At 36.9% G+C, this 13,947-nt stretch overlaps 1 protein-coding gene across 3 annotated transcripts in view; it reads right to left on the bottom strand.

Annotated features, from left to right (window-relative positions):
- Positions 1-234: 234 nt before the first annotated feature.
- Positions 235-13,947, bottom strand: part of BCAT1 (branched chain amino acid transaminase 1) — a 106,471-nt gene continuing 92,758 nt past the window's right edge. For all 3 annotated transcript variants that reach the window (XM_019452230.2, XM_019452229.2, XM_019452231.2), the window contains exon 11: positions 235-6,740. In XM_019452230.2, the coding sequence (XP_019307775.1) occupies positions 6,699-6,740 (42 nt within the window). In that variant the 3' untranslated portion in view covers positions 235-6,698. The remainder of the gene's footprint in view (positions 6,741-13,947) is intronic.

Raw genomic sequence — 13,947 nt, 5'->3', positions numbered from 1 at the left:
TGTATTTCTAGCCAAATGTTTGAAAATAGATTTAGATTCTACCCAGGTGAATAGTTAATAGGTTTTTTGGGTGTGCTCAATTCTTTTCATGCTCCCAGTGTCATTTTGGTTTAAAAATACCACACTACATTTACTTCCCATGACCAAAAGCCTTAGAACATCATGAAAATGGTAATTAAGCATTACTTTCATGCATCCAACAAATGTTAATTTCAAGAGACTACACAAACAGGATTCCTTTAAGTTGTTTTATTGATGACAGGAACAAGTGCGTAATTAAAGATTTCATGAGACCTGCAAACAATAAAGAATGTGTCTATTGCCAGCAAAAATACAATTATTCCAGGTCCTTTAGACATTACAAATATAGAGTTCTTTCACACCAGATGGTTCATAAGTGACAAAGCCATTTTAGGATGTTTAATTGTGCTTCTACAAAACCTTCAAAGAATGAGGTAGTTTCCTTTACCCACGTTATTCTCCACATTTTGATTACACTTTCAGTGAGTTTAAATCTTTTAACGTAACCTTTAAACAATTTTTTCATGAAAGCCAAGCCTTATTTACAAAGTGTATTTCTCTGCACTTGATTTTTCTTAAAGAGAATTTCAAGAATGACTACACAACTAGAGAACTTTGAGACAATCAATGGTTGGGATTTTTCATTGCAATTAGATTTAGGTGTAACAGCACATATTCTAAAAATTCCAGAGCTAAGCTGATATTCTCCTGTTTCTATCTATAAACTCCAATTTAAAAACTACTTCCTCAAACTACTTATTTTCTCTCAGTCACCGTTATTAAGCAAGTGCAAACTCTTCAGCAGTGACATAGGCTCTGTTTATTAGCCACTTGAGTCCATGTCAGAATCATTCATTCTCATAAGTCACCAGGGAAACATCTGCAGAATTTACAGATGCATACAGATTAGCTAGCTTATTTTTAAGACTTCATTCGAAATCTTATAGCCATACTCTTGAGAGAATTCCTGCACTTTTTAGAAACTTACCAAAGACGTAAAAATTGAGGCAGATATATGCATTCCTTTGTTAACCCTGAGAATGACTGCTGTGAAATTAACCTGGGGAAATTGCAGCATGTTGCACATTTTAGTTAAAAACTAAATGACAATATTCAACTAATTTCCAAATCAGGTAGCCTTCACCAAGGAAAAGGGGATGGCGGTAAACTGTATTTCTAAGGCGCGCGCGCGGGGGGGGGGGGGGGGGGCGCTGTGCAAAAGTCACAATGTACTCCTTGTCACTTATTTTTTCAGCCTCAAGAAGCTTCACGAATCTTAAGTAGTTGAAGGAATTATACAGTCTTCTCTAAATTTGTAGTACAGTGGTTTCCATATAACACGACCGTCAGGTTATTATCTCGAGATCATGGCCTAATTCTAATACCTAATGAACTGGCCCTTATACTTAGCCACTTCCTCCTCGGCACTATTGGTATTTGGCACCTACGTTGAACGCTAAAGACCCCTATGGTTGGCCAAATAAGGACAAGGCTTCTCTGGACAACACAGAAGCAAGTTTGACTTTTTTCCTGTGTTTCTTCCTCTACCTTCAGTTGTTCTTCTTCTGACATCTTCTCTAATTAAAAGTTTCTTGCCCCATAATTTAATAGTAGAACGTAGCCATTATAAAAGTGGATGTGCAGAGAAATCTGTCATTGAAACTACATCTTAATTCATTCTCATACCACAGCTTGCAGTCAAGTCTTACATCCCAACAGTGGATTCTGTAAATTGGAACATTATACAACTTAAGTTTTAAGCCTTATTCATAGGGTCTACAGAGGTATGAAACATATACTTCCAGACAGAAAAAGGCTTACTTAAGACTTCAACTGCATCCAGCAGATTTTAAAGACCGCTTCATTTTCTAACACCAAATTTCATGCCTTCATCATTCACATTTGAAGCATTCATTCAAATCATTCACGAAAGCAAATGTATGTACTTCTATCTGATCCCACAGAATTATTTACCCACAAACACTATTACATCATGTTGATATGTTTTTTATCAAGCTCCCCAAATTAATATCTGAAGTCTTTTGATGTGGTATGTACACTAAGGATGAAAAATCACTTTCTTCTACCTCTGAATTTTTTTAAAGCGTGTTTTGGCCATGATGAACATGAATCTCTTTGCAATACGTTAAATGGCCTTTCTTTTAAAATCTCAAACCATGAAAAGTCATTGTTATATTAGTCCTCTACTTGTGATTTTCTGAGTAGCTGGATCCATCATTTTCAAGCTAAAGCTCTAAAGAGTTTGATTCATAATAGACATTTTCCAGAAAAACTCATTCTAGGAACATTTTATTTCAATAATATCTGGCTTTGAGTTTAAGATCAGCAAGGATGCTATAATTTCAGATGATCTTTTGTTAGATGAACCATGACAATTTAACATTGCTCCAGAGAATGTAGTTATCAAATGTACTAGGCAGGTTGGAAGTAAGTGGTAAACCAACAGGGAATCACACCAGGTAGACGGTGGTTGAATAACCCTCTAAATACTAATCCTACCGAGTAGTTGTGCAGTAGAAGAAAGGAATGGAAAAAGGGACGAATTTCCTTAAAAAATGAGATGGAAATGTTCATTGTGATTTCTTGATAAGACATGTGTTCTAGCCATCATCTCCTATTATCTAACTGCATTAAATAACTTTTTTTATCTAAAAATTTTAGTAGAGTATAAACTCCACGAGGATAATGTCTATATACTATTTTCTAAAACTAACTTCCTAATCCCTACCACTAGCTGTGTTAGACGCAAATTTGTGGGTACTCAACCAACATTTATCAAATTAACTATAATCTCTATGATCTTTGTCAATTAATAGGTAATCCTTACTGAAAAGCTGGTACTCTCTGTTGGGAGCAGACATCTGGAAAACAGGTGAACAAATTCTACTTGTAAAAACACAAAGTGACAGGTATTATGAATTATCCACTAATTATTCATGAGCATTACTATTGGTAACTTAAGTTTCTGAATATACACATAAGAAATCCACATTACAAGGAAGAATTCTTTGATCACATTTAGCATCTGAATATAAAATAAGTGAGCCTTACAATGTTTCTCTGACCCCTAAGCCCTTTGCTTTAGTCCATCTGACGAATATTGATTGCCCTAAATATTTTAGAAAATATAAACAAGTGAACAAGTATTGTTATTTTCTGCCTAAAATACATTTTTCCCAATCGTAATGGTAAACTCAATGTATGCTCTTAAAAAGGAACTTTTTAAGGAAAAAGAATACAGTAACTGAGCACTGTGTGGGAATAGGGAGAATAAATAAGCTTATTCTGGAAGCTGATTTTATAGCAAAAACCCCCTAACGTGGAGTTGAATCTACTGCTTTAATAAGAGGCTCCTATAATTCTTTTGACCAAAACATACTCATTAATTGCCTCAAGTGTTCAAGAGTGCCGATTTGAAGGAAGCAAGACCACTCGTTTAGGTACAATAACATCGAGCAATAAACCTGATCCTAGGGCATCTCACGTAGGCTTCCCCAAACTTCAGGAGTGCTGACGCTGCACGGCATGTAAGTGGTGTTCACTGTACTTTCCTGCTGCTATCGTCTGTCATCTTTTTTTTTTTTTTTTCCTTTACCTTATGGCAACATTTTGAGAAAAGAATAGAGGGTGTTTACCAGGGAGGGAAAAAAAAAAACATGATTCCTAACAAGTTTTCTCATTCGCTTATTTCTTTCCCTTTTACTTTTACTTTGCACTTTTGAAAGCAAAGGTTAAAACAGGTATTATTAATTTCACTTCTGCCAGCTGCAGGTCCTTCAGAGCATGGTACACACCCCTGCAGTTGATGCTTCTTTTGGGGTATCCATGATTTGAATCCTTAATAAATGACTGTCACAATAAAAAAAATTCTAATAGCAAATATCTTTAGGAAATGCCCAAGTTTTGTTTATATCTGAACACTTCATTTTAAAATCCCGGTTTCTACCGGGGCACCTGGGTGGCTCAGTCAGTTGGGCATCCGACTTCGGCTCAGGTCATGATCTCACAGTTTGTGAGTTCAAGCACCACGTTGGGCTCTGTGCTGACAACTCAAAGCCTGGAGCCTGCTTCAGATTCTGTCTCTATCTCTCTCTGCCCCTCCCCTGCTCATGCTGTCTCAAAAATAAACATTAAAAAAATAATTAAAAAAATCCCGGTTTCTACCAGTGTGTTTAGGATAAAGCTGACAAACTTGGTCTGAAATGTAAAACATGAAAAAAGTGGGAGGAAGAGAACATGAAAAATAAGTTAATCATTATCATTCTAAGTGCCACCAGTTCTGTTTATATTCATGCACATGTGAATTGTTGAATCTCATTTGATCAACCCAATTAAACATTAAATAATTGCAGCCAATTATGCAAATATCAGCAACAATATTAATTTGTTGATCTTTTTGAGCAGATTAGCCTCACATGTTCCTAATGCTAGACTATCTTACACCATAAATGATCAATTAGTGTTAGGATAACTAAGTCTTGAAGAATGGATAATTGCCTAGTTATAATGTGTCACTCTTGCTGTATTAATCCACTGCAATTAAACAAATAGTGCACAAGGAAAAAAGATGTGCAGATGTTCCTTTTAAATCTATTTAACAAGTTAGTGTCAAGGTCAATTTTCTGTCTTATTACTTAAGAAAATGGCAGATTGCGCTCTCTCAGTTTTAGGAGACCTCCAGTTTTTTAAAATATATATCCTTAGTTTTCACTCCATCTGGTAGAAAGGGCTTAAAATGCTCTTAAGGTTTGATGAAAGAAATCATAGAGACATAATGTCAAGACATGTTGTTCTCTAACTTTTATAACGGACATGTGTTGCCATACTAAATTTAGAGATGCAAAGTGTGAAATGTATTTATGGCAAACAAATGACTTCCATTTCTCATAGAAATGTAGGTCTAGTTATTAAGTGCTACTTGACAGGTTAGAATTACCTGCAAGTCTTTTCTAGACTACTGCTTTAAAAAGAAGGTCACAGGATTTAGCCAAGGTAAATGCATACCCTTAGAACACTACTTGGTGAAGTGTGCAGAGGACAGTTAAAGCACCTGAGGCCTGAAAAGAACAGACTTCCAAGACTTCAGATCACCAATTAAAAGCCCCCAGAAGATATTTTTACTATTCCTTTTCATCTTATATACTTCCCTAATTTTCATTTTACCATTCCTATCTAAAAGAACCCTATGGCCAAAAGTCTTGGAAAAGAATCAAAGCCCCATTTGCTATGTGCTGCTAAATGCCTTAAGGAAATTTTTCTAACACATCAAACTTTTAGAAGGTCTTTTTTCCCCTTGCTCTGAAAAGAGAATGAAATATGATCAGCAAGATGAAAGTTACTAGAACTGAGGGAAACCAAAATATGTCTGAGAGTTGACCTTCCAAGGGTAAACGTTTTCTAGCAAGGTTTGACTGACTTTCCCCTAAATTATAAACCAGGATTCAATTTTAACTCACAGCTCCTAAATGAGGAAAAGATCATCTAGAATCGCTCTCCTGTACTCTAACCATGTGATCCTCCCAGCCCCATTCAACAGAAATGAGCTATATCAAAGTATACCCCTTTGCTTTCTACCAAAAGCTAAATATGATTCTTTATTTTGTATTTAACATGTAACATATATGTATTTAACACTTCACAAAGGTCATTTCCATTTGGTTGGTATGATATCATGACCTCTCTAGAGCTGCTATTTCAATTCCAAGGCAGTCTTCAAATATGAAATAATCCCTCCAACAAACTATGCCTCTGAGTATCTCTAATGACTTAGCAGTCCCTGGAAAATAAAGACAACGTGAGGTAAATGGACACAATGTCAGAATCAACCACAAATTCTAATAAAGAGGTTTCATAATATAGAAACAAAGAAGGTACACTTCTATAGAAGCTAAATGTTCATTCATTCATTATTTAATGAGTACCTATTATGTGCCAGGCAGGGGGATACAAAGATCTCAAAGGCACAAGAGCCTCAGTCTTGTGTTGGAGGCTGACAAACAGCCAATTACAATACAATGTGGAAAGGACAATGGTGGAGATGTGCACAGGTCCTGCTGATGCACAAGGAGAGCCTGGAGGAGACTGTGACATCAGGAAGAAAGGAGATTTACTCTTTAAGATGGATTTAAGGGGCCTGCAAAGAAAAATGTGAAAGCAGAAATACCAGTTTTTCAGTCTTGATTATTAAACAAAAAACAAAACAAAACAAAAAAAAAAACCCACAACCATTTTCTGAAGATGAAGATAATGTCACAGGAAACATTACCTATGAAATTTACTCAGATCAGTTTTTAAACACAAAGAAACTCATTTGGTTGAGGAGCAGAACGTAACTTACACTAAGGAAGAAAATATTTTTGTATCTGAGGAAACTAATAAGGGAGGCACTAAGATTATTGAGGAAAAGTCTATGCCGTATGGCTTACATTATCATCTTTCGAAGAGAAGGTGAAGTAAGCTTTTAACACTGAGTTTACAAAATACCACTTGATGATTGCAATTCATTTTCTCTGGCATGAGGAAACAATCACCTGGTAACAACTGATAACACAAACTACATTAGGCACAACTAAAAACAGGTAGCCAAAGAAATCTATTGTAATTCAACTGCGACAGTTTGTCTCCATAGCACACAGATGATATTCTGTATTTTCCATTCAGGATACTATGATTGTCCAGTTGCTCTCTTCTCTTCCGTACTACAACAAAAGCAAGAAAACATGTTTAAGTGTAAACACTACCAGTGCAAGAATCGCTTACAAATAAGTTCAGCGATACAACCAATGTTATACAAAAAGGTCTGTTCCTATTTTGAACAGTAAAAGCATATTCGTGTTAAAAATAGGATTAGAGAGAAATAAATCAAATACCTGGAGAGAATCACAAGTTTTATAATTATGGTTGAATTCAAATTTATAGCTGAAATAAGTCTCTAAGTAATGCCTTTTCATCACCATTCTGTATTTAGTTTCTGCTCCCCAAATAAAGTAACTGAGTTAAATTTAATTACAATCATCTTTATTCTAAAGAAGCGATGCTCAGAGTGTGTGCTCCAGACCTGGAGCATCGGCATCACCAGGCAGCATGTCTGAAATGCAAATTCTCAAGCCATACCTCAGACTTCACTGGGGATGGGTCCCAGCAACCATGCTTCAGCCAGCACTTTCGGGGGATTCTAATGACAGTGAAGTTTGAGAATCACCGCTCTGAAAGCCCCCTTTCTCAAGAGGGTTTTATGTTCATGGACAAAATATTAAATTGACAAACGCTCTGTTCTCTAAATGAAAGTCATTCAGGTTATGTTAGCATCTCAATTTTTCTTATTACTTCAAAAGTTATGGAACTACATCACAATCAGAATTTGATTATTCGCATCTCCAAATAATTTGCTTTCACAAACCTGAATTTTAATACTTAAAACTGAATTAACTGACACAAAGACATTCAAGATGTCCAAAGTAGAAAGCTAGTTTTGATAAATTTGTTCTTTTATTCATTCATTCATGTATGCGTGCATTCATTCATTCATTCATCAAACATATCTGTGTTCAAATGAGCTCTCACAGTGCTAATGCTATGGTGCCAGGAGCTTGACAGACTTACTACGAAATTTATCCTCACAGTAACCCCAGAGAGTAGGCACCGTTATCGATCTCATTTTATGGATGAGAAAAACTGTGTTAGGGAGATTAAACAACTTACTCAGGTAATTCGTAAAGGGTAGAGCCGAGCCCAGACCCTAGCCAAAGGTCTCTCTCGCACCAATGACATGTTCTTGACTACCATTTGGAGTTCCCTCCACATGTTCACATAGCTGTGTCTGTGGAGATGGACTTGGAACATATCTTCCCTTCCCCCACCATGCCAGTGAGTCTGCCACCATGTGCTTGCCTAAATTCCTGCGATGATGTCCCCTTTTCACATGAATCGGCTTTTCATTCCCAATATAACTTCAGTTGAAATTCAGATAAAACATTAGCAGTTCCAAATGGGAAAGAACTTTAATGATCATCTAAAATGTAGGGGCTTTGGGGAGCCTGGCCGGCTCAGTCGATAGAGCACGTGACTCTTGATCTCAGGGTCATGAGTTCGAGCCCCGTGTTGGGTGTAGAGATTACTTAAAAATAAAACCTTTAAAAAATAAATTAATTAATTAAATGCAAGGATGAGTCAAATAAGTGGAGCTCTGGACTTTAGAACAATTCCACTTTAATCAGTTTTGTATGTTGGGATTCTAGGAAAGATTTCCTTTGTAGAAAATTTCTGCTGCTTAAAAATCACGTATGAAGAGCAATGTACTCTTAAAGCCAAGCTTCTTATTTTACATCTAAGGACATTAAGGTTCTAGAAAACTCTTAATCTGAAGCCCAGGGCTCCTGCCTCTATCTGATGCTATTTCTCCTATGTTATATTGTCCATGTGCTGGGTTCCTCTTAAAGAGCTTTAAAGACCTCTGGCAGCAGAATCTATCAAATCGGTAAAAATATTGGGAGCCAAGAATGGGTCTACTTACAACCTTTTGGTTTACATAAAAAAGAGAATGAAGGAAGCCCAATGACTATAAGTGACTTGCTGAATCTATATCAGAAAGAGTTGTTTCAAGAGTGTGGCTTCCCACTATTAATTGTTGATTCATGATAAATGCTAGATAAAAATTCCCAAATTCTGCTTGATTTATGTATGGTACAACATGACTTAAGGTAAGATCAAAATACGTGTTTTGTTTCTCTTACTTGGATTCCCATTAATACATTAGATACTCATGCCATTAATAATTGAGTGTCATCATATTGACATTTTAGCAGATCTACATTATTGTGATTCGTGACCGCCATAATTCCATCTTGAATCTCATCAATTAAAGTGAATTCGCTTTCGATTAGTTGTTTCAGTTTTATAAACCGTCAAAAATCTATTTGGGTTACAATGACAGTCATAGGCCATATCACTCTAAGAACCTTCATAATATATATTAAGATTGGCCTCCTCATCCTATAATTTATGCTTTTATGTAAAAATTATAGCATTCTGAGATGTATCTAAGAAATGTGATAATACAGGTAATTCAAACTATCTAGACCTAAGCAGTAAGCGATCAAACTTTCCATTTAGATGATAAATAACTTGATTCAATTTTTCAAGGCAAAATAATTCAAGAGTAGAGATGACAGATGTTAGCAGAGAGAGAAATTATATTCTTTCCTCAGGAGTAGGTACCTAGAGAAGGAGGGGAAAGAACACATGTCTGCATGGGCAAGGCTATCATTATCAGGGTCATTACAGAACCACAGCAGTAGGCTTACTTCTTCAGCATTTGGCAGGTCTGCTGTAAGTCACAATGACTTGATGTTGTTCACTGGAATCGAAGATGAGGTTAAAGCAACATGGGAAATCCAACTGAGCACATGGGGTGGTACTCAGCCCATGTGGAAGATTATCAATGAGGTATGCAGAATTTTCATCTTTCATGAATTCCAGGAAGAACACTAAACCAAAACACAACTAATGACAAGTTCATTACTTCACATCCAACATACATATGGCAAATAATTTTACATGGCCTTTGTTAAATGCCTTTTACATTAGGCAGGAAAGTTCTTAGCAACACAAAAGGACAATGTACATGTCATGCACTTATTCTCTGTGATGCCAATAAAATTATAATCAGTGCTGCCCACCAGGTGACAATTTGTCATTCTTGTTCTAAATCCTATTCAATGGGCAAAGCTCTGTAATCCTGTAACGTGGAGAAGTGTGTATTAGGGAACAAGTACAGCTGGGAAGCTGGTCAAGGGGCTGAGTCATCAAGGCAATCTGGAAATGTTCACTTAGTATGCACACAAAGAGAAGGATAACTCGGGACATCAGCAGGGAAAAGGAGTAGGGCTCTTATGTAACTAAAAACCATCAAGCTGTTCCACTGAAAACAAAAAAATGCAATAACCACTAATGGTCATTTATTCTTACAAAACTGTAGCCACTAGTGGGGAAAACAGAATTTTAAAAGAAATTCCATCTGGTGGCCTACAGTCAATACAGATCCTGCACCTATCTCACTGGGCTTTCCTTTTCCTAAACTATTTAAGACACCTACCTCTCTAAACTTAACCAAAGAGGTGAAAAATCTATACACTGAAAACTATAGAAAGCTTAGAAAAGAAATTGAAGAAGACACACACACAAAAAAATGGAAAAATATTTCATGCTCATGGATTGGAAGAATATTGTTAAAATGTTGATACTATCCAAAGCAATCTACATATTCAATGCAATCTGTATCAAAATAACACCAGCATTCTGCACAGAGCTAGAGCAAACAATCCTAAAATGTGTATGGAACCAGAAAAGACCCCAAATAGCCAAAGCAATCCTAAAAATGAAAAACAAAGCTGGAGGCATCACAATTCTGGACTTCAAGATGTATCACAAAGCTGTAATCATGAAGACAGTATGGCACTGGCACAGAAACAGACACTTAGATCAATGGAACAGAATACAGAATGCAGAAATGGACCAACAAACATATGACCAACTAATCTTTGACAAAGCAGGAAAGAATATCCAATGGAATAAAGACAGTCTCTCCAGCAAATTGTGTTGGGAAAACTGGACAGCAACATGCAGAAAAATGAACCTGGACCAGTTTCTTACATGATACACAAAAATAAACTCAAAATGGATGAAAGACCTAAATGTAAGACAGGAAGCCATCAAAATCCTAGAGGAGAAAGCAGGCAAAAACCTCTTTGACTGGGGCACTTGGGTGGCTCAGTCGGTTAAGCGTCCGACTTCGGCTCAGGTCATGATCTTGCGGTTTGCGAGTTCGAGCCCCGTGTCAGGCTCTGTGCTGACAGCTCAGAGCCTGAAGCCTGCTTCGGATTCTGTGTCTCCCTCTCTCTCTGCTCCTCCCCTGCTTATGCTCTGTCTCTGTCTCAAAAATAAATAAAACATTAAAAAAAATTAAAAAAAACAACAACACCTCTTTGACCTTGGCTGCAACAACTTCTTATTCAACATGTCTCCAGAAGCAAGGGAAACAAAAGCAAAAACGAACTATTGGAATCTCTTCAAGATAAAAACCTTCTGCATGGTGAAGGAAACAATCAGCAAAACTAAAAGTCAACCGACAGAATGGGAAAAGATACTTGTAAATGACATATTAGATAAAGGGTTAGTATCTGAAATCTTATAAAGAACTTATCAAACTCAACACCCAAAAAACAAATAATCCAGTGAAGAAACAGGCAAAAGACATCAATAGACACTTTTCCAAAAAGGACATCCAGGTGGCCAATAGACCCATGAAAAAATGCTCAACATCACTCGTCATCAGGGAAGTATGAATCAAAACCACAATGAGATACCACCTTACACCTGTCAGAATGGCTAACATTAACAACTCAGGCAACAATAGATGTTGGCGAGGACGCAGTGAAAGAATCCTTTTGCACTGTTGGTGGGAATGCAAACTGGCGCAGCCACTCTGGAAAACACTATGGAGATTCCTCAAAAAATTAAAAATACAACTACCTTATGACCCAGCAAATGCACTACTAGGTACTTATCCAAAGGATACAGGTATGCTGTTTTGAAGAGGCACATTCACCCCAATGTTTATAGCAGCATTATTGACAATAGCCAAAGTATGGAAAGAGCCCAAATGTCCATTGACAGATGAATGGATAAAGAAAATGTGGTGTGTGTATGCGTGCGTGTGTGTAGAGAGAAAGAGAGAGAGAGAGAGAGAGACAGAGAGATACAATGGAGTATTACTCAGAAATCAAAAAGAATGAAATCTTGTCGTTTGCAACAACATGGATGGAACTAGTGTATTATGCTAAATGCAATTAGAGAAAGACGAATATACGACTTCAGTCATATGTGGAATTTAAGATACAAAACAGACGAATATAAGGGAAGGGAAGCAAAAATAATATAAAAATATGGAGGGGGACAAACATAAGAGAATCTTAAATATAGAGAACTGAGGGTTGCTGGAGGGGTTGTGGGAGGGGGGATGGGCTAAATGGGCAAGGGGCAGTAAGGAGGACACTTGTTGGGATGAGCACTGGATGTTATATGTAGGGGATGAATCACTGGATTCTACTCCTGAAATCACTATTATACTATATGCTAAATAACTTGGATGCAAATTTAAAAAATAAAATAAATTAATTAAAAAAAAAAAAAACGGGAAAGGACTTCCACCTCTCAGGTCTTTGCAATCACTACTTCCCACTTTCTAAAACCTCAACAGCAGCCCTGTTAGTTACACAAACATGCTGCCCTGATATTTAAGGCCTGGATTCCAGGTTTTTATTTGATTCTGACAGCAGTCTTGATATGTGCATTTCACTTTAAAAATGTCTAAAATCAGGTTCTCTCAAAGTTTTCTCGAAAAGTAATATGTGGGGCGCCTGGGTGGCTTAGTCGGCTCAGGACATGATCTCACAGTTCATGGGTTCGAGCCCCGTGTAGAGCTCTGTGCTGACAGCTCAGAGCCTGGAATCTGCTTCAAATTCTATGTCTCCCTCTCTCTCTGCTTCTCCCCCACTCACACTCTCTCTCTCTCTCTCAAAAATAAATAAATGTTTAAAAAAATTAAAAAAAAAAGTCATTTGATATTATTTAAGGCCTTCCTCCCACCTCTCCTCAGAATGTGTTAATATATAAGAGCAACATGTTTTTGTCCTTCAGTATCTGTCTGGTATATCACTCACTTATTTGTTCCTTTATTCATTTATTCAAGAAACATTACTGAGTGTGTATGATAGCCCAGGCCTTGTACTGAATACTGGGGTTATAAGAAGGGAGTAAAACAATTCCTACATTCAAACAACCTTAGAACAAAGACAAGTGTGTGACTAATTAGAATACAACTTAAAGGCCATATGCGATATGGAACCCAGGTACTTTGGAAGCTGGAAGAAGTTATATTTGAGGGGATGAATACGTGTTTGTACCGGGGACAGGGATGTTGCTCAAGACAGACTTTAAAAGTTCCTCAAGGAGATGTGTCTTGACAGACAACCAATACCTTCTCAAGTAGGCAAACTGTAGAAGGTGCAGAAAGGCAGGAAGAAGTAGACAGCAGACTCAATTGGAGAACAGAGATTATCCCAATAGCAGGCATATTGGTGAATACGATAGTGAGTAATCAGATTGACAAAGAGCGATGCAAGAGAAAAGAAACATAGGCAATATGGCTAATGTTCTCCATGCTGAAGTCTGGTTAAGTAACACAAAAGTGTTTTTCTTTGTCACTTGAAAAAAGAAAGAGGGGAAAAAAAAAAAAAAGACTGAAACACTCCCCTTCTAAGAGGTATTTTTAGGGCAATCTAAAATCCATGGAATTTTATGGAAAATTCGCCAAGGGGAATGAATACTTAACCTCAGAGGTTCTTACTCATATACAGAAACACACAAGTTAAATGACAATCACATCTGTGGTTAAGAAGGATTTCCACCCCCCACGTCACAGTGGCAAGAATCTTCTGGGTTTATTGGTTGTTGTTGCTCTCTTCAATTTACCAGAGCACTTCTTACGAAATATCCATGTTTTTCATGTAATGTCAAAGAGATCAAATGTAAAACATGATGCAATTCTATGCTTTTTCCTCAATAATTACTTAAATTATTTTTTGTGGACAGAAACAGGCACCTGTAGCTTGGGTGACAGCACCAATTTGCTATCTTATAAGAGAATAATTTTGAAACTTTAGGTTCCATGCCCACAGGCATACAATAATTGAAAAAGAAGGATGTGGTCTTAGATTCTGAATAGATAGTCCTCTGTTACTTAACAATTTGGAGCAGAGTTGGTCCTTCTGGTTTGTGGTTTAATTCAGAATCATTATATTATCTCACGTATCCTGTGTCTCCACCCTTTTTGTTTCCTTATTCCTA

Source organism: Panthera pardus, unplaced genomic scaffold, assembly GCF_024362965.1.
Source record: "Panthera pardus isolate Hobbes unplaced genomic scaffold, ASM2436296v1 HiC_scaffold_6, whole genome shotgun sequence".
NCBI lineage: Eukaryota > Metazoa > Chordata > Mammalia > Carnivora > Felidae > Panthera > Panthera pardus.
This window is presented reverse-complemented; position numbering and strand designations above follow the sequence as displayed.